General features: G+C 34.7%; 1 protein-coding gene across 2 annotated transcripts in view; it reads left to right on the plus strand.

Annotated features, from left to right (window-relative positions):
- Magi3 (membrane associated guanylate kinase, WW and PDZ domain containing 3) overlaps positions 1–21,404 on the plus strand; it is a 245,468-nt gene that overhangs the window by 176,782 nt on the left and 47,282 nt on the right. For both annotated transcript variants that reach the window (XM_027940221.2, XM_027940223.2), the window contains exons 5-7: positions 3,943–4,117; positions 7,319–7,398; positions 19,343–19,400. In XM_027940221.2, coding sequence (XP_027796022.2) covers positions 3,943–4,117; positions 7,319–7,398; positions 19,343–19,400 — 313 coding nt within the window. The remainder of the gene's footprint in view (positions 1–3,942; positions 4,118–7,318; positions 7,399–19,342; positions 19,401–21,404) is intronic.

The raw sequence follows: 21,404 nt of genomic DNA on the forward strand, positions 1-21,404 counted from the left end.
TTCCCAAGAATGTAACTCCCTTACAGATTGATTTCTATTTTAGGTACCTTTTTTTGTTATTTTTGTGCATAGAAAACAAATCATGCATTTTGTTTATTTTTTATTTACTCAACAAATAATTGTTGAGTGCCTTCTAAACTACTAACTGCTAGCTAGCCATTTGTACTAAATACTGGGAATAAATCAGTGAACAAAACAGACAGAAACCCCTGTCCTGATGGACTTTACCTGATAATGGGAAAGTCAAGAGAGTCAGAAGTGGTCTGCATAAATGAATATCAGGTGGTGTGTTAGCCGGTACAAAAGAGAAAAGTAAAGCAGAGGAGAATGGATGAGAAATAGTGGAGTCAAACCAGGCATAGTGGCACACACCTGTAATCCCAGAGACTCAGGAGGCTGAGGCAGGAGGATCATGGATTTGAGGCCAACCTCAGCAATTTAGGGACACCCTAAACAACATAGCAATACCCTCTCTCAAAAATAAAAAGGACTGGAGATGTGGCATAGTGGGTTCAATTCTTAATACCAAAAAAAAAAAAAAAAAAAAAAAAAAAGAAAGAAAGAAGAAGAAAAAGAAAAGAAATAGGTCAGGGTTTGCAATTTTAAATAGGCAGAAAAGACTTGAAAGAAAGAAATAAACTCTAAATATCTGAGAGAAGAGCTTTCCAGACAGAGAAATGCCCTGAGTTGGAAGTATGCCTGCAATATTCAGACAACAGCAAGGAAACCAGTGTGGTTCAGTGCAGCATAGACAATGCACTATGTGTGATTGGAGCAGAGAGATGAAAGACAGAAGAGCAGGATAGAAACCAGTATGGTCAGTCAAATAATGAGGGGTGGGGAGGAATGCATATTACGCAAGGTCTTGTAGGTACTTAGAATAATTTTGGCTGTAACTGAAATTAGAAACTATGATAAGGTTTTGAGTAAAAGAGTACACAACAGATTTAACAGGCTCATTCTGCATACTGTGTTGAGAATAGACACAGGATGGCAGGGTATAAACAGGGATACCAGTTAGTGGGTCACTAAGTATACAAGGAAGAAAGTGATCCACCATTCAGATGTTTCTGAGAGCACAAGTAAGATGTGAACTGAGAATTGATCATTAGATTTAGCAATGTGGACAATATTGGAGACCTTGATAGTAACAGGGTTTTTGTTTGTTTGTTTTTAATGGAAGTTAAAAAGCCTTTATGAGAAGGTCTGAGAGAATTGAAAGAGTGGTAGTGGGAGTAGCAATTATAAACTCTGTCAAGGTAGTTTGGTATGAAAAGACAGACATGAGATGGTTGCCAGAAGAGAAGGAGAATTATTTTGTTTTTAAGGAATTTGGGAATAACATGTTTTTATGTGGCTGGATATGATCTAATAAATAGGGAAGAAAATGAGAATGAGAGAATTGCTGTAGGCAAGAGGGGACAGGCTATATTTATAAATGGGGATTAGCTTTAGCTAGGAACATGGACAATTCTCAGGAAGTAACAGATGGTGAAGTAAATGGGTATAGTTGCTGTATAGACGGAATGGTGGGAATTTGCAGAGTTCTCTTCTGCTTGCTTCCATTTTCTTGGTGAAATGGGAAACAGGGTCACCAAATGAAATTAAGGATAAGAGGAAAGTCATACAATAGCCCTCACTTATCTGCAGTTTCACTTTCCGTGGTTTCAGTTATCCACACTGATGGCAGTAAGAAAATATTACTGTATAATAATATATTTTGAAAGAGATTACATTTATAAAACTTTTATTACAGTATATTGTTATAATTTTTCTACTTTTATTATCAGTGATTACTGCTAGTCTCTTACTGTACATATTTATAAATTAAACTATCATAGGTATGTATATATGGGGGGGACAAAGTACTCTGTATATAGGGTTCATTCCTACTCATAGTTTCAGGCATCTACTGGGGAGGGGGTGGTCTTGGGACATATCACCCTCAGAAAAGGAGGACTACTGTAGATGACTGAAGGAGAAGGAAGGTATGAAATATTTAACTAGGAGCGTGTCAGAGTGAATCAATTAAATAAATGTACTATGATTGTCATGTATCATCAAATATCCACTGAGGTTAGTGATAATGAATTTAAGCTGAATTCCTTAGCATTGTCTATGTTCAACTGCATGTGCTAGCATTGAGTAGGTGGAAAAAGCAGAGTTATGGTTTAGCCAGGCAAGTGTGATGAAGTCAGGTTGAAGCAAAGGAATCAGGAGTACTTGGAAGTGATTATAGTGGTTGATCTTGGAATTTAAGTTGGATAAGAAAAGCAATAGGGAAATGGGTAGAGGTTGGAGAAAGTGAAAATTAATAAGTAGAAATATTAATGAATTGTATGATTTTGTTGGATAAAGGATGTTGGAGTTGAAATACTATAGGGAATGATATCTAAGGCCTTTCTCAGATTTTCTGATTGTTAGTCATTGCCTGCAGTTTGAAGTTTTTACAATGATATTATTGTGTAACATCATTTAAATTCTAGAAACAAATTGTGAGTGCATGAATTATTGACTTCCTATACAATAACCAAATTTTAGTGTACTTGCTGATATTATAGAATCTGGGACTCTAAAAGGATTTTAATATTACCCCAAAATTATATTTAACAACGAAGTCTAATGAGTATAATTTTATTATTTATTTATTTAGTTGGTAGGTAAGTGCCCTACCTCTGAGCTATATCCCAGCCCTTGAGTGTAATTCTTTTTTTAAACTGTCAATGGACCTTTATTTTATGTATCAATTTATTTATATGTGGTGCTGAGAATTGAATCCAGTGCCTCACACATGCTAGACATCACTCTACCACTGAGCCATAACCCCAGCCCCTTGAGTATAATTTTTAAAGACAAATTTTATTTAAAGACCTGTTTTAAAAGTGTATGAGCATGGGCTGAGGTTGTAGCTCAGTGCGAGAGTGCATGCCTAGCATGTGTGAGGCACTGGGTTCGATTCTCAGCACCACGTATAAATAAATTAATTAAAAAATAAAAAGTCCATTGACAACTAAAAAAGTGTTTTTTAAATGTATGAGCAGCTTAGTGTAGCAGTTAAGAGCAAAGACCACTTAGATTCAAATCTTAGCTTTGGGGTTGGGTTTGTGGCCAGTGATAGAGCGCTTGCCTAGAACATGTGAGGCACTGGGTTCAATCCTCAGCACCACATAAAAATAAATAAATAAAAATAAAGTATATAAAAAAAATCCTAGCTTTGCTATTTAATGACTATGTAACCTTGACTAAGTTAACTTAACCTCTCTTTTAGTTTTCTCAATTTATAAAATGAGTTTAGTAATAATATATACTGGGTTGCTGTGAGGATTATGAGTTAATGTTAATCACTTAGAATAGAGCTTGACATATGCATATATATGTATAAATACTGGTGATGCTACTGTTAGGATTTATACTGAATTGAATCCACAGTTGTTTTGTTGCTACTCTCCCATACTAGCATCAAATATACTCTAGGGGTTAATGTGAATTAGTAAATGAAAAGAATTGGGTATGTTTATTTGTTATCTCAAAATTTATAGCAGAATGAGGACATAATAAGTAAATTTGAAATATATAATTGCACAAATATGTGTGTGTGTATGTGTGTATATATATATATGAAATGAAAGTGGATCTATTACACCGAAATAGAGGTTCAGCCAAGAGATTTATTGGAAGCAAGGAGATGGCTGCCCACCCGCTAGAGTGGGGACAGCAGCTGCACACTCATCCTCACTGGGTTAAGTAGGTCCGTTAGAGGACCGGCACGAGCTGATTAGGCCTGAAAATTCAAAGGGGCAACGCTCTCTCGTGGGGTTTATATATTTTATATATATATACATATATAAAAAATGTTTGGCATTTTGTTAGAAATGAAGAGGGACTTAAAGAAGAGTATAACTTTGCCTACTTTTCATGCTGTTCTGTTTTGAACAATGACAGAAAACAGAGAGAGGCATTCTGAGTCATCTGACTGGATGAAGACTGTTCCAAGTTATAACCAAACAAATAGCTCCGTGGACTTTAGAAATTATATGATGAGAGATGAGACTCTGGAACCACTACCCAAAAACTGGGAGATGGCCTACACTGACACGGGGATGATCTACTTCATTGAGTAAGCAAATGTCTGTATCTCTTCTAATCTGCCCTGTCACTGTGAGGATTGTCTGGAATGGTGTTAATCTCATTTTGGTTGTGTGCCTTTCATTTCTTTTTCTTTGTTTAAAAATGTTTTTAATACAAGTAAGAATTGATTTTTAATCTAGGTATTTCCCTGGATACCATTTCATTTTATTTGACTTGGATAAAGGAAGAATATATTTGGCCTCTGATTTTATAGAAGTAGGGAGATTGAAAATACACTCCTCACTAATGATGGAAAATGTAAAGAATAAAGGAGGCTTAGCTTTGCCCTTTTTTTTAACTTTAGGGTAGATTATCCAACTTCATGAGCATTTTAAGAATTATCATCATGGCAGAGTACATATTATTATCTTAGCTAAGTATTGTCAGTCCTAGAATTTAGGTTTGATGTATTCAAACAATATAGGTAAATAATATAGGAAGAAATTTCACTGATCCTCAGAGTAACTGATACACTATAGATGCATAAAAGTAAAAATTTTTATGGAAAGCATTATTAATGTAATATTCATAAAGTACTGAATACCACATGATTAGATCAACCTAAAACTGAATGTTGTTTGCATCAGAGAATAATATTATGCAAATAATTTACTAAAAGTTTCATTATGACGTTTTTTTTTTAAATTTTTATGCACTTGTTATTCTCATTTAAAGCAGTGTGTTCAGAGTTAGAAGATTAATATAGTGAAGTTATAGAATATTGACAAATAACAGTTAAGTATTGAGGACTGGGCACTACACACAAAGAATATATATTCAGAAGTTAATTAAGGTGAGGGACTTGAATCTGTTTCCTCAAATGGTTCTAATTCCAGATCCTTCCCATAGAATAAGCACCTTGCTGTACTAAGTAGCATTTAGTATTCATAAAACATAGATCTTGAGTATATGTTATTCTCTTTACCATATGCAGAAATTAATAAATTTATGTAAACATTATACAAAACAGACACAACAAGATATACTTCTGTCTATGGAATTTAAGGGATACTTTTTTTTTTAAAGTATTGGGAAGTGAACCCAGGTGTATTCAACCACTGACCCACGTCCCCAGTCTTTTTTTATTTTTAATTTTGAGGCAGGGTCTCCTAAGTTGCTTAGGACCTCACTAAGTTTCTGAGGCTGGCTTTGAACATGCAATCCTCTTGCCTCAGCCTCCTGAGCCACTGGGATTACAGGTGTATGCTACCACACCCCAGAAACTTAAGGGATTCTTTAAGGTTAGAAGTGGCTAAAATATCTTTAGAAACAGATTATGAGACATTGGATCTGACAATACTTCACTCTACGAATAGAGATAAGTAAGTATGTTATGGAGGTGCAGAGAATGTATAAAAGAAATCTCTTTATAGTTTAATATTATTTGAATGTATTAAAAACATAAATGTAAGGCCCAAACTGTAAACTTTCTAGAGGAAAACACAGGGGAAAGCTTCATGACACTGGATTTGGCAGGAACTTCCGACACCAAAAACAGAGGCAACAAAGCAGGATAGACAAGTGGGACCACATCAGACTTGGACACTTCCACACAGCAAAGAACACTGGCAGGAGAAATTATCTTCATATTGGATAAGGGGTTGATATTTAGAATACTTGAAAATTTACTCTAGATAAAGCTATTTGTTTGCTATAGTCAATATGTTTGATTTGTGTTTAACTAGCATGGTGTATTTGTGTTAAAGTCTGCATCTGTAAGAAAAGAATATTAACATAGGTCCATAGTCTTTAGTTATTACAGGTTAGGAATAGCCTAAAAACAGCTCTTTTTTTAACCTTGGGAAATATCAGGCAAAATTCTACAGGATTGCCTGTATCTGCTGATTTAATCAATAAAATTTTGGCTCATTGGAATCAAAGTTGGGCTTTTCTCATATAGCAGTTTTGAGTTTGGGTTAGCAGGATACCTCCATGGTTTTTGTTGTGGGTGTTTTTTTCCCTCTAACCATCTGTGTACTCCTAGACCTCTTTGAGTTCTGATTCCTTTTATTTTGTTAAAACTGATTTAACTGATTTTCACTTGGGGAGATTATCTCTCTGAAAGAGTGAAATAAGCACAGACTTTCTAGAAACACTTTCCATTTTTTTTCTACATAGATTACCTGTTATCAGCAGACCAAAAAAAAAAAAAAATGTTCATATGTCTCTCTAAGCAGCTCTGGGGTTAGAAAAGGCATAGGAGATACGGTTAATGCCCTGAAATCACTGACTTCATCTCCTAAGAGTGGACAAGGCAGAGAGTACTGAGTTTATCTCATGTTAAAGATACTGAGGAAAAAACGTATTCACGTTGTTATTCTAACAGTTCTTTTAATAATTAATTTACATTTTGTTGCCAATCTGTATATTCTTCTGCAAATTTTTCTTCTTTAATATCTTTGTATTTCGGAGACTTAAGCTAACAGTGTCTACTTAGCAGTGTGATAGTTTCATTTTAGCATTACTATTTACTGCATGGTGACCTGACCTGAAGCTAGCTGACTGGCTTGTAATGGAATTAAACAGACACTGCTCTCTGAAAGTATCTTTGACTTGCTTCATAGAAAGAAGCAGGGGCAAGTTATTTTTTTCTCCCCCCACCCCCGCAGGATGAACAAACACATTGTTTTTCCTTGCATGTTGCAGAAACAGCCACTTTAAAACTTTTGTTTTATTTTATCCTATTTATTGTAAGGAGTCCCTGTGAGGGCAGAAATTCTGTCTGATAATTTGTCTCTATATTCCTAGACCCCAGGACAGTACATATATATCATAGATACTCAAGAAACATAATATTTTTCTGAAGGAAGAAAAGAAGAAATTCAGCCAGCAAGCTAACAAGGTTTTAAATGCGACTTAGCTGGCTAGGTGATGCAGTCTATGGCTCTGTGCCCACCCTTTGAAATGTTTTTGACTGCTTAAAAAAGTGTTTTTCTGTACTTGACATTTGATCCCTTCTTTAAAGTCTTCATTCTCAAATTAGTGCCTCTAGCATTATCTTTCTGTCTTGGTAGTTTTGAAGTAACAGACTGAGAACAATAAGATTATTGAATTTGAGGAATACAAATGGAGGCTGTAGGAGATAAATGTTCCAATACCATATGCTTTTTAGTCACTTTTAATCTTAGCTTTGGAATTACTTTTCTTCCTCTTTATTTTGCTATTTCTAATTGAGATCTTTATTCTACAGCCACAATACCAAGACGACCACCTGGTTGGATCCTCGTCTCTGTAAAAAAGCCAAAGCCCCTGAAGACTGTGAAGATGGAGGTAGAGATTCAGAATTTTTTTATACTATGCTTATCCTCTTAATCCTTTCTTACTCTTCTTGCTTAGTGAGTTTTTCAAAACCCTAAACAAACCATAGTGTACATAAATAAGGATGGATATCATAATCAACTGAGTATGGTAATTATGCCATATATATACATATACATATATGGTAATTATGTTATATGCATATAAATAATTTATGAGAAATTTTATTTATCTCCTGTATGAGGATTGTAATTCTCTCTCTTTAAAAATTTAATAAAAATAAATTTCCCTGTTTTTAACATATGCCCTAAATGCAAACTGTAAAAATTCTAAGTTGAGGCTGTGGTTGTGGCTCAGCGGTAGAGCATTCGCCTCTCACATGTGAGACTCTGGGTTCAATCCTCAGCACCACATAAAAATAAATAAACAAAATAAAGATTGTGCCCATGTATAACTAAAAAAAATTTTTTAAATCCTAAGTAACTATTCAGTAAATTAGGTGTGTTCCCAACCACAATGTAGCTCTGTCATATCTGTTGAGCATTCAAATATATACTTAATTTATTATATACTGGGATAATTGCTAGTGTCTATAACTATTCCTTCGCTAAAATTAGGACAGCAATACAAACTTAATGAAAGTCTATAATATATCCCCCTGCCACACACAAAATTTTTCTTACTTAATGGAAAAATTATTTCTGTAAACATCACTAGATAGTCTTATCTGTCTTGTATGTTATATGTTCTATAAATTGTATAGTTTTTAAGTAAGTAGAATTTATCTCATCCAAAATTGTTTGTTATATCTTCTTGAAAATAAGGTGCAATCAAACAGAATTACCACGTTTTGTCCAGCATGACTATAATAGGAAGAATTTTTCTAGGGAAAAAAAACAGTTGAAAATGGAATTATTCAGCCTTTTTTAATAATGACATCAAAAAAATTGGAAATCTTGAAATATATCTGTTAGAAGATGCAAGTTCTTAACAATGAAAACTGCAAAACATCATTGAAAGAAGTTAATAAGGACCCATAATAATGGGTGAGATGTACTGCACTCATGGATTGAATCCCACAATATTGTTAATGGTATCCATTCTCATAAATTTATTTCTAGATTCAATACTGTCCAAATCAAAATTCAAATAGATTATTTTGGGGGAACTAACAAACCTATTGTAAAATAATCTGGAAATACAGAGGCTTTGGTAGTCAGACAACCTTTAAAAAACAGACAAATTTAGAGGACTTCCTATAAAGCTATAGTAAGACAGTGTTTTAATGGCACACTAACAAATAGATCAGTGTAACAGAATAGAGTCCAGAAATAGATGCACACATAATCTGATTACTTGATTATCAAGCAAATTGCCAAATCAATGCAATGAAAAAAGGAAATTGTCTTTAACAAATGATGCTGATATAAGTTGATATTCACATAGAAAATTGAGCTTCAGTGATTCCTCATTCCATACACAAAAACTACTTTTAGAAGGATCAAAAGCCTAGCATAAAAGCTAAAACCATGGATCTGGGATTTTGGCTCAGTGGTAGAGCATTTGCTTAGCATGAATGAGGCGCTGGGTTTGATCCTCAGCACATAAAAATAAAATAAAATAAAATAAAGATATTATGTCCATCTACAACTAAAAAATATATTAAAAAGAAAAGCTAGAACCATAAAACTTTTAGAAAGAAAAGAGTATCTTCATGACTTTGGGATTAGCAAAGTCTTCTTAGGGAAGCTACGAAAAGTATGAACTACAGAAGAAAAAAAATTTTTTTTTTTTGTGGTACCAGGGAATAAACCCAAAGATGTTCTTCCCTTGAGCTATATCACCAGCTCTTTTATTTTTTTACTTTGAGACGAGGTCTTGCTAAATTGCTGAGGTTGGCCTCTTAACTGGTGTTCTTCTTGCCTCAGCTTCCTGAATTGTTAGGATTACAGGTCTGTGCCACCATGCCTGTCAAGAAACCTGATATTTTGTACTTCATAAAAAGATTCATAGTGGGGTAGGGAGGGGGACCATGGGAGGAATAGATGAATTCTAGATAGGGCAGAGGGGTGGGAGGGAAAGTGAGGGGGCAGGGACTTAGCAAGGATGGTGGAATGTGATGGACATCATTATCCAAAGTATATGTATAAAGACATGAATTGGTATGAACATACTTTATATACAAACAGAGATATGAAAAATTGTGCTGTATATGTGCAATAAGAATTGTGATGCATTCCGCTGTCATTTATTTTTTTAAAAATCAATAAAAAAAGAAAAACTTTACATTTCTTTTCATCAAAATACATTAAATAATGAATAGACAAAGTCACAGATTTTGCACTATATATCTAAGAAATTATGTTTAGAATTTATAAAATACTGTTTTACAAACCAAAGTGAAAATGGACAAAACTTTTAAATAGCCACTTCACTAAAAAAGTTATACAAATGACCAATGAAAAATACTTAAAATCATTAGTAATTAGGGTAGTTTTCTAATTAAAATCATAATGAGATACCCACTAAAATGACTATTATAATAATTTCAAAAGATAGTAACTAATGTTGGGAGGATGGAGAGAAACAGTAACCCTTATCCTTTTGCTGCACAAAATGTAAAATGGTGCATCTACTTTGGAAGCACTGTGCCAATGTCTTCAAAAGTTAAGATCCCAGCAACTTGGGAGACTGAGGCAGGAGGATAGGAAGTTCAAGGCCAGCCTCAACAACTTAGCAAGACTTTGTCTCAAAATAATAATAATAATAAAAAAGGGCTAGGATGTAGCTTAGTGGTAAAGCACTCTTGTGTTCAATTCATAGTACCCCCCCCCAAAAGAAGTTATATATAAATTATCATATGACCTAGTAATTCCACTCCTGGATATCTACTCAAGAGGAATGAGAATATATGTCCACACAAAAATTTGTATGCATGTGTTTGTAGTAGCACTATTTATAATATCTGAAAAGTGAAAACAACCCAAATGTTCACTAGCCAATGAATGGATAAATAAAATGTGATATAACCCTACAATGGAATAGTATTCAACAATAAAAAGGGCCAAAATACTGTACACACATGAACCTTAAAAACGTTATGCTACATGAAAGAAACTAGAAAACCAGATGTTATATGACTCCATTTATATGAAATGTCAGCAATGGGCAAATCTATGTAAACAGACAATAGGTTAGTGGTTACCCAGATCTAAGGATTGCGATAGAGATTAACTATAAAAAACAGGAAAGGATGTTATTGGAGGGATGGAAATATTCTAAAACTGGATCGTAGTGATAATAGCATACTAAGTAAATTATTAAAAATTACTGTTATATACTTAAAACAGATGAATTTTATAGTATGTAAATTATACCTCAATAATGTTTTTTAAATAAATAACCAAAGGACTTACATACTTCACAAAAGAAGTAGCTTTCACTGTCAATTTACTAAATCTTTAGTATTGTCCTCTATTTCAAATTATATTTGTGTTTTTCTTTTGTTTTTGAGCCTTTGTTTTTGATTGTCCAATTTTTTTTTTTTTTTTTTTTAAGATGATGCTAGGGGTCCAACCCAGGGCCTTGCACATTCTAGGCAAATGCTCTATTTACTACTGAGCTACACTCCGAGCTCCAAAATAAACCTATTAAATTTGACATCCTCCTCACCTCACACCTCTCTTTCTATCATGTATACCATCCTCCTAATCATCTGGACCCAAATCCTTGCAATCACATTTGCTTCTTCTCCTCTTGTTGCTTTATTTCCTATATAGTTTCTAAGCCCTGTTGCTTTTTTCTTTTTCCTGTTTTGCCAATATATTATTATTCAGAATACTCAATATATAGAAAAAACTGACAGAATTTTGCAGTCTCTCACACACACACACACACATATATGTCTTTCTGTGGGGATGGATATATCCATCCCCACATTGTGATATTATAATTAACATTTTGCTACATTTGCTTTTTTTTTGGTGGGGGAGGGCGGTTTACTGGAGAGTAAACCTAGGGCCTTGAGCACACTGGGCAGACTCTACCACTAAACTTCAACCCCAGCCTACACTTGCTTTTTCACATAGCTATCTAGTTATCTATTTTCTTCTATCCATGCTTTTTCCTTTATATTATATCTTCTTCATTATTTTGATTACCATGCATATTTGAGTATTCTTGATCTTTCTTCCTCTACTTAATTCTATCCCTTAAATATATCCTTTATGCCAATGGTATGAAAATAGTGGTACTCAAACTATCTATTGATATACAGGAAGAGAATGTTAGAACTTATTTTCCATAATATAATTATTACAAATATATATAAATATAAATGTATTACTATATGTAAATTAAGCTTCATTATCATTTTCTGTGCAGATTGGTAACAGCATTCTTACTCATTCCATATGTCAAATTATCACATGTGCTACTTGCAGTATCTGAGGGACAAATTAGTATGACACTGTTCAGTGGCAAGGTACCGATAATTATTTAATTGCTTCCTTTTTAAACATCTGGTTTTATATATGCTTGTTTTATTCATATTAGAGTAATACATATGTACACGTAAATAAATTTATATATGTCTTGTGAGTATATGTTCAAATTTTTACAGAGAAGCCTGCAGGATCAAAAACCTTCAATACCACTAAATTAATACTAATACCACTAAATTATACCCAATTAATACCACTAAATTAATATTTTTAAAATGTAACTACCTCTCCCTTGCTCTCTATTGTCACCCAGACTCCTTGGTAAAAAGCATAAAGATTATTTTTAATAACTGAACCATATTCTGTATTTTCTTTTCAAAATATTTTCATGTCATAAATCTGATGTAGTAATGTTTTTTCCTTTGTCATATGCCCATTTCTTCTGTTAGGAACTAAACTTGTTCCCTGTGTCTTCCTGGCTTATACATACTATTCTTCTAAGCTTAAATCTAAAATATGATTTCTTTTTTTGTACCAAGGATTGAACGTAGGGGCATTTAACCATTAAGTCACATCCCTGGTACATTCTTTTTATGTTTTATTTTGAGATAGGGTCTTGCTAAGTTACTTAGGGCCTCACTAGGTTGCTAAGTCTGGCCTCGAACTTTGCGATGCTCCTGGTTTAGCCTCCCAACCTGATGGGATTACAAGCATGTGCCCTCGCCCAACTTAAAGTGTAATTTCTTATCCTCTTCTGTCTTTCTTTTCCATGTCAAAATTAATGTTCTCTTCTTTATACTCAGTATGACTTATATTGTATCATAACATAATACCATGTTTTTTTTTTGACTTTGTACTTTGAACCCAGGAGTGCCTTATCACTGAGCTACATCCCTAGTCTTTTTTTTTTTTTGGCTTTTATTGTTGTTTGTTTGTTTGTTTTGAGAGAGGGTCTTACAAATTTTCTAGGCTGGCCTTGAACTTGCAATCCTCTTTGCCTCAACCTCCTGAGTCACTGGGGTTACAGGCATGTGCCACCGAGCCCTGCTAGATACCACAGTCTTAAAGAACAATGGTTTTGTCTTATTCAATTGTGTATTCCTTCAGTAGAGATTTAAATGTTTGGAAAGAGGGAGAGAAGAAAGGTAGGAATAAAAAGCGGAAGGAGAAAGGAAGGGAAGGAAGGCAGGAAAGAAGCTACTGTCTTCTGAATTAATTTGGTCACCTTCCTTGGAAATATTTTTTAATTCTGTTAGGTTTGGGAAAGGGCAATAAACAGTAAGCCTGTCTTCATTTACTAGTTGGGAATCAAGAGAAAAATAAGACACAGGCAAACAGATGAGATCAGAATGCCAGTTGAGTGAGTGTGACTTCAGCCCTGCGGCTATGTGGGCTTAATGATATTTTATTTACCCTTACAGGAGGCAGAGCTAAGCACTCAGTCTCTAGCTGCTGTGTTCAACCGCAGGTCTCCTCCCATGAGGCAGGCATGGCAGAGGACAGACCAGAATGCACCTCTGCAGGCAGGTGGCATCCAAAACAAGAGACTCTGGAGTCTCTAGCTGAGCAAGCATATTGAGGTTGTTCTGTAAAACTCACAAGTCAGATAAGACATCCACTTATCATTGGGAAGAAAGTAAAGGGGCTTAGGAAAACTAAAAATGTTTCTTTCTTTCTTTTACCTCTGTGAAATTTGAAGAATTAGGATGACTATATCCCCCTAATTCCCTTTGCATTAAAGGTGACCATACATCTTGGTTGGCTTATTCCATCTTATTCCTGTTGTCCCAGAATAATTAATAGTTCCCCATTTTATTCTGAAAGTGAGCAGTACATTATATGGTCATCTTTCTTAAAAGAAGCACAATTGCATTCAGTATGCTAGGAATGTTTGAACTCCTTTAATGTAAGGCTCCTCTCATCCCCATAACTGGGTACCGCTTTCTAACATTTTCTGTACTGGCAGGGAACCCACAAGTGGAACATTGAGCCTCTTAGTTTTCTGCTCAGCCAACTTGTTTTACTTTCTCCATATACTGTGTCTCCCCTCTCAATAGGGAGAGCATAGCTCCCACAGTAGTCTTATTTTCAGGATAGACTTTATCTGACTCGCATTGATGTTCTCCAGAGTGCTTTTCATCAAGTACATACTGAAACAAGAATAACAACAATAACAGTATTTTAGTTTAAGATATTGTTTGCCTCTGCGGAACATTTAAGATCTAGGAAGTCCTTACAGTTTCTAATACTTGCCCTTTCCTGTCCAGTCTTCTGATATTCAGAACCCAACTGTGTCTTTCCACTGTGTGTGATGGTTTAATTGATGTACATGTTTATCTTCCATTCAAATTAAATAATTAGTGTTTTGGTTTAAGTAGTTATCTTAAAAATACAGCATCAGGAATCCATTCTACTCTCAACCCACCCCATTTCTCTTACCATGAAAGAAAGATTAAATTTTTACTAAAGGCTGCTTATAAATGTATTGAATGTTGATGTCATTTTGGTGCTTAGAGAATGATAAAAGAAAATTACCAACTGAATAGATTTCCACTATGAGAAAGCAATTGTAATTCATACACTTAAATAAGAAAATCCTATTTTGGGAAGAGAAAAGAAAAAAGGATAAATTCATGGGCGGGTTAGAACCAGCCAGCTGCTTTATGTGCTAAAAATAGTTTTGCCTTTGGAATCAGCTTGTTGGGGAAATGTTCAGAAAAGATGGTTAGGTTAGGTCTTTCCTATCTCAAAATAAATACATTATTCTTGTCCCTAATCTTCCCATAGTTTTTACACTATCCTTTTTACAACCCAAGTTAAAAACAAACAAACAAAAAGGCATCTTAAGGACTATATCTCCTATTTTACTCTTTAGTGACTGCAGTATTCTGACTTTTGCCTCTTTTCATTGAAACTGCTTTTCTTAAAGTTACCCTTAATCTGATTGCTAAATCTGGTGGACTATAGCCTTTCCTGACTGACAGCTTTTCAAAGCATCTGTGAATGTTGATCATGCCTTTTTGTTTCACTTTCTTTGATACTTTCCCTCTGACTATTCTTACTTTCTCCATCTGTTCACTGAAATGTCAGTGCTCCTAAGGTTCTATTCTTCACCTTTCTATCTTCACAGTTTAGGTGATCTCCATGACTTTAATCACTATGTCTCCCAAATCTTTTTCTTTCTGTATTTCTCTTTTGAGTACCAGGTTCATATTACCAGAAGCTTGTTAGCTATCTATACCAGGATGTTCTAGGGCCACACACACAGAGCACCTTCCCCTCCTGTCTTGACAAATGGCATGACATCTCCCAGTGGCTAAGCCCAAACTGGCTATCATCCCCAACTTTTTCCTGTCTCCTTTTTGATGTCATTAATTACCAAGCTCTAACATTTTTTTCACATTTCCCCACTTTTTTATTGCTGTATTATGAGTGTACAAAATGATGAGATTTGTTGTTATATATCCACACATGCATACAGTGTAACAATATAATTTGGCCAATATCATTCCCTAGCACTTGCCCCTTCCCTCCCCATCTCACACTCCTTGGTCCCTTTCCTCTACTCATCTTCCTTTGCTTTTTATGTGATCACCTCCCTCTTGCCCCCATTTTCTTTCCTTTCCTCTCTAGCTTCACATATGAAAGAAAACATAACAACCCTTGACCTTTAGTTTGACTTATTTGCCTAACATAATGCTCTCTAGTTCATCCATTTTCCTGCAAATTACATAATTTCATTTATCTTTATGGTTGAATAAAACTCCATATTTTTTATCCATTCATCCATTTTTAAGGTTTATTTTTTAGTTGTAGTTGGACACAATATCTCTTTTTTTTTTTAAGTTGTTGATGGACCTTTACTTTATTTATTTGTATGTGTTGCTGAGAATCAAACCCAGTACCTCACACATGCTAGGCAAGTGGGCTACCACTGAGCCACAACCCCAGCCCTGGACACAATATCTTTATTTTATTTATTTATCTTTATGTGATGCTGAGGATTGAACCCAGGGCCTCGCATTTTTTAGGCAAGTGCTCTACCACTGAGCCACAACCCCAGCCCATTTATCCATTGTTGATTCCGGAGTTTGGCTATTGTGAATTGTGCTGTTGTGACCATGGGTATGCGTGTATCTCTGTAGTATATTGACTTTAATTTTAAGTTCTATCAATTCTAAAGTTCTAAGTGGTACCCTGCAAAAAAAAAATTATTTTTTGAAAATAAAAGTATAAGACATCATTGTATAATTTGTGGATTTTAAAAAAAAATTCCTTCTTCTTAACTCCTATATGTAATTGATAACATTAAAGTTCTAAACTTTATAATTTAAAAACTTGTTTCTTGAGTATTCATTGGTGCTATGCAGTATACTAGGCATTTTATTGTATTTTATTTCGTTCCATTCTATTCCTATTCCATTTCCAATCCTGGGGGTCAAACCCAGGGCACAAGTAAGTCATAGTTTCTTTTACCAGATAGTTGGTATCATTCCTTTTCACTCCCCACAAAAGCTTGTGTTTATCTTCATCTGTCATTGCCTCTTCTGTCTTCCTGTCTATAGACTATGAACTCCTTGAGGTCAAGAACCATATTGTGGGGCTGGGGTTGTAGCTCAGTTGGTAGAGCATTTGCCTTGCATGGGTTCCCTCCTCAGCACCATACAAAAACAAATAATTAAAATAAAGGTATTGGGCTGGGGATGTGGCTCAAGTGGTAGTGTGCTCGCCTGGCATGTGAGGGGCGATGGGTTCGATCCTCAGCACCACATAAAAATAAAATAAAGATGTTGTGTCCACCGAAAACTAAAAAATAAATATTAAAAAATTCTCTCTCTCTCTTTAAAAATAAATAAATAAGTAAAGGTATTGTGTCTGTCTACAACTAAAAAAAATGTATTTTTTTTTTTAAAAAGTACCATATGGTGATTCTAACTTTGATTTCTATATAATAAAGAAGGAGAGGGAAAGAAGAGATAGAAAGAAGGGGAAAAAGGAAGAAAAAAAGGAAATGAATGAATGAATCCACCCGTTAGATAGTGTATAAAATTATTAGGTAGTTTAGTCTTGCTTTTATTACCTTCATTTTTAAAAGGCAATAATGAACTGCTTCTTTATCAACATTAATCTACCATGCAAAAAAGCTGAAATGACATTAGTGGTGAGAGTTTAAAATTACTAATATTAACTCTGAAGATAAATTGCTACATTTGTTTGCTATCCTAAAGAAGAGCTGTACTTAATCTGTTAGTTTCTAATTGCTATAAGTAAAATGCTAAATCAACTTCCAAATTAACACCGGAGTATATTTATGTGGCTCTTTCATCCTTATTAATTATTAATGTTCTTTTTATTGAATGTTGCAGATTTTTCAGATATTAAGTGTATTGTTTCAAGTGTGTCTATAGCTCCTTCACTTTTCCAGCCTTCTCTAAAGACAATGTGAGTCCACTTGTAGTACATTGTTGAATTAATCCATCCTCAGCTCCATTCAGTCCCCTTACTATTTCAAGAAAATGTCTAGTAAAGAAAAAAATAACAATCTTATAATGCTTTGATGATATTATTATTGTGCATTTTTACAGATATAATTAAAAATTCCTTCCTATGTAACAATTAGTTGGTGATAAAATATCACACCTGGTTAACTGATGACTGTGAGCTTTGTAGCTACAGAGGATCAAAATGAACTGAAGTATATCACGTACTTCTCATCCTACCACCATTTTCACATAATTATTTGAACTGTACCACTATTCTTGTTTGTTCCCCTCAAACATTCCAACCAAATTTTTAGAAGGAAATCCCCCCTAAACTTTGAAACCACCAAACAATATATATGTAATAACATATGCAGGAGAATAGGGGCAGGGGATTTCAGAATTTTTCTAGTAGGCTAGAAGTTATTCATGTATTCTTTTATCCTGAATGCAGAATAATAATTTTTATTAGGGCAAACAGTTTAGAAAACTTGTCTCTTTCATTAATAAGTTTCTTCATATATTCTAATCCTGTTTGCTATCCAGCATGGCAAAGTACGTGTTTCAGCATAGCAGAAGCACTCTAAAGAATTGAAAATAAGCCAGGTGCGGTGGCACACACCTCTAATCCCAGCTGTTTGGGAGGCAGAGGCTAGAAGATTGTGAGTTCAAAGCCAGCCTCAGCAATTTAGTGAGGCCCTAAGCAACTCAGTGAGACCCTGTCTCTAAATAAAATACAAAATAGGGCTGAAGATGTGGCTCAGTGGTCGAGTGCCCCTGAGTTCAATCCCTGGTACCTTCCACCCTACAAAAAAAAAAAAAAAAAAATTAAAAATAAAAGTATAAGACATCATTGTGTATTTTGTGGATTTTTTAAAAAATTCCTTCTTCTTAACTCCTATATGTAATTGATAGCACTAGAACTACCTGCTAGGAACATTCCTACAAGTTTGATCCATGTCTGACTATTGAGATGGTTCTTCATAAACCTTAACTTTTCAAGGAATGCAAAGTGGGAAGGAAAAAAAGATTCTTTCTTGACAAAGTCAGTTTATATTGGAAAGGCCAGAATTTTTTTTTTAACTACCAGAAATTTACTATCAGTTTTTCTCACTATATTTTTTTAACTTAGAATAGATAATATATGAGTGCTCAGCATAGGTCCATGATAGAGGGCCTGCCAGGAATTAGTGCAAGGTCAAGCACCACCATAAACAAACAAACAAACAAACAAACAAACAAACAAAAAACACTCTAAAAGCAAAGCTGGACATGGTAGCACATGCCTATAGTCCCAGCTACTCTTAAGATTGAAGCAGAAGGATAACTTAAGCCCACAAATTTGAGACTATCCTGGGCAACAGACATTCCCTCTTAAAACAAACTAAAACACCAAAAACCTAAAGAGCAAACAAAAAAAAGAGTGCAAAGTAAGATATTTCTTTGTTACTATTAGTACAGAATACACAGCTACAGGCTACTCAAAGCACTATGGTAGTTAAACTGGTGTTATTTCAGATGCACAGGTCAAGTTAATGCAGGTGCTTGCTTAGGTTTTAAACAAATCCAGATTACTCACTTGAAATGGCAAAAATCCAAGGCTGAGCTTTCCTCAGAAGAGAAGTGGGTCAGAATGTAATAACAGAAATTATTATGCATAATAGTGAAGAATTTAACAAGCAACTGCTACTTGTATTAGGCTACAGAGTAAGTGTATATCACATCAGCATTACCAGGCTTCTTAAATAAAAGAAATAGTCAATGGTTTTTAATAATTATTATATTTTATGATTTATAAGTCAGATAAACGATTTTTAGTTTAATGTCATCTTTTGTTCTAGGATTTCTAATTACTTGCTGAGATACACACTGGTTACTGAAGAAGCTTCTGTGACTTAAATTGTGTTTATTCTTTGAAAGTGAACTCTCATCTTTCTAACTCCCAAGTATTAGTGAAATAAAGTGAGCAAACTTATACATTGATAATTCTTTGATTTTGAATCTAGCATTTCATTCATTTTTCTTTGCTTACAGAACTTCCTTATGGCTGGGAGAAGATAGAGGACCCTCAGTATGGGACATACTATGTTGAGTAAGTTTGTTATCTCAGTTAATGTTCTCTCAGATGTTCTCCTTTCAGCATACACTTTTAGGGAATACTAGATATGGCACTTCTTGCTTCTGTGAATCTAGTGTGTGCATGTTTCAGCTAGTGCTCAATAAATGAGCACTTACTTCACCGACCTCGAACCTCCCAGAAATTGGCTTTGAATTTCTAAATATAGAAAGTAAGAGGTGGAAGCCTGGTATGTGCCTGTAATCCCAGCTCCAGAGGAGGCTGAGGCAGGAGGATCACTTGAACTCTGGAATTTAAGACCAATCTGGGCAACATAGTGAGATCCTATCTCAAAAAGAGACAGGTTGCTTTGAGGGTTAGTTGCTGGAGATAATGTCATTGCTTCTATACCTTTAAAGAGAAAAGCAGTAGATAGAAAACTGAAATGAGGGCACTGGATAGAAGAACTCTTGAGGTCACTTCCAACACTACCAGTGTGTATGCTTCTGAAAACAATTAAAGGACTTTAAGGGCATCGTAACATCAGGATCCAACATTTTGAAATACACAATTAAAAGTGTGTTCTCCTTTGAGTTAATAAAAGAAGGCTTAGTATTTTTTTCAGGGGTGAACGTTGCTTCTTGTGTAACTGTTATGGTTAAGTATAAATGTGTGTCAGAGAGGAGCACAAAACACCTGCATGTTATCCAGAGAAATTAGACCAGTGTCACAACTGATTTTTCTTTTTCTGATTACTACATTGTTACAACCATTAGAATAGCCTTCTTTCCCAAATGCTACAGATAGGATTTCAACCCTAGGTGTCTTGTATCAACAAAAATTGTATCAGGAACATAACTATTTACCTAGAACTCAGAGTCTGAACCTACTGCCTGAGTGGCGAAGGCAAAAATGATATTTTCACTTGGAAAAATAACAAGCACAAAAATCTAGGTTGTTTCAGTTTGTTTTGTTGGTACTGGGGATTGAACCTTCAGGTGCTTTAGTACTGAACCACATACCCAGTACTTTTTCTATTTCTTTATTTTGAGACAGAATCCCATGAGGTTGCTGAGGCTGGCTTCAAACTTGTGATCCTCCTGCCTTAGCCTCCTGAGTCGCCATGATTACAGATGTGCACCACTGCACCTGTGTAAAATCTTCTAGTTTTATGATTGCTTTCTAATTTTTCATCACTTGTTGACATAGAACAATGCCATTTCCTGGCAATTATTCCTAAAGTAAGATCTCTGGCTTTTACTGTAGTCTTTAAAATATAGGTTATTACCGAGTCACTCTGGTTAGAGAGATTTTTGGAATTCCTTAAAATCCAATATGTATCCTAAGAAAGCAACTCAATTAGATTGACCTTTAGGTGTATAACTTCACAGTTGCAGCTTGTTGGTTCTTTTCAATAGCTATGCTGATTTTCTTTCCATTGTGTTACTTAATATGTTGATGATACTGATGAAATGTGATATGAAGAGTATACAGCAGCTCTTTTGTTATTTTTTCTAAGGCATATTTAGTTTTAAAAAAAGGAAAAAACAGCTGTCTTTCAAGTCAAAGGGGTATTTGAAAGCCAACTGAAAAGGCTTTATGGGATTTTTTTTCTTCCTCTTATAGTTTAGCCTATTTAAATTGGGCTTCAATAAACTATTATTTGCCATTGACACTGCTGAACATTTCTGAGATAATGATTCTCATTATTAGCCATTCCAAGTAAATTTGAATACATGGGCAAGAGGTGAAAGTCATTTGCCTGTTATAAAATCTTGAGATGAATGATCTTGTTCCCATTAAGCAAGAATATAATATTGAAGCAACTTTAGGGCAAATCCTGAAGTGACATGCTCCCAGTTGTCATGGAGGTACGTGGAACAGCCTGAATTAAAAGCAACAACATCAGCAGTAGCACTGAGATTTTGTGTGATTATTCCCAGAATGAGCTCATTTACAGGAAGATAATTTATTAGATTAAGAAAGAGCAGACAGTACTCAAGATGCACATTAGTATGGAGTCAGCTGAGCTACAGAGTG

The sequence above is a fragment of the Marmota flaviventris genome, chromosome 10 (genome assembly GCF_047511675.1).
Source record: "Marmota flaviventris isolate mMarFla1 chromosome 10, mMarFla1.hap1, whole genome shotgun sequence".
Lineage (NCBI taxonomy): Eukaryota > Metazoa > Chordata > Mammalia > Rodentia > Sciuridae > Marmota > Marmota flaviventris.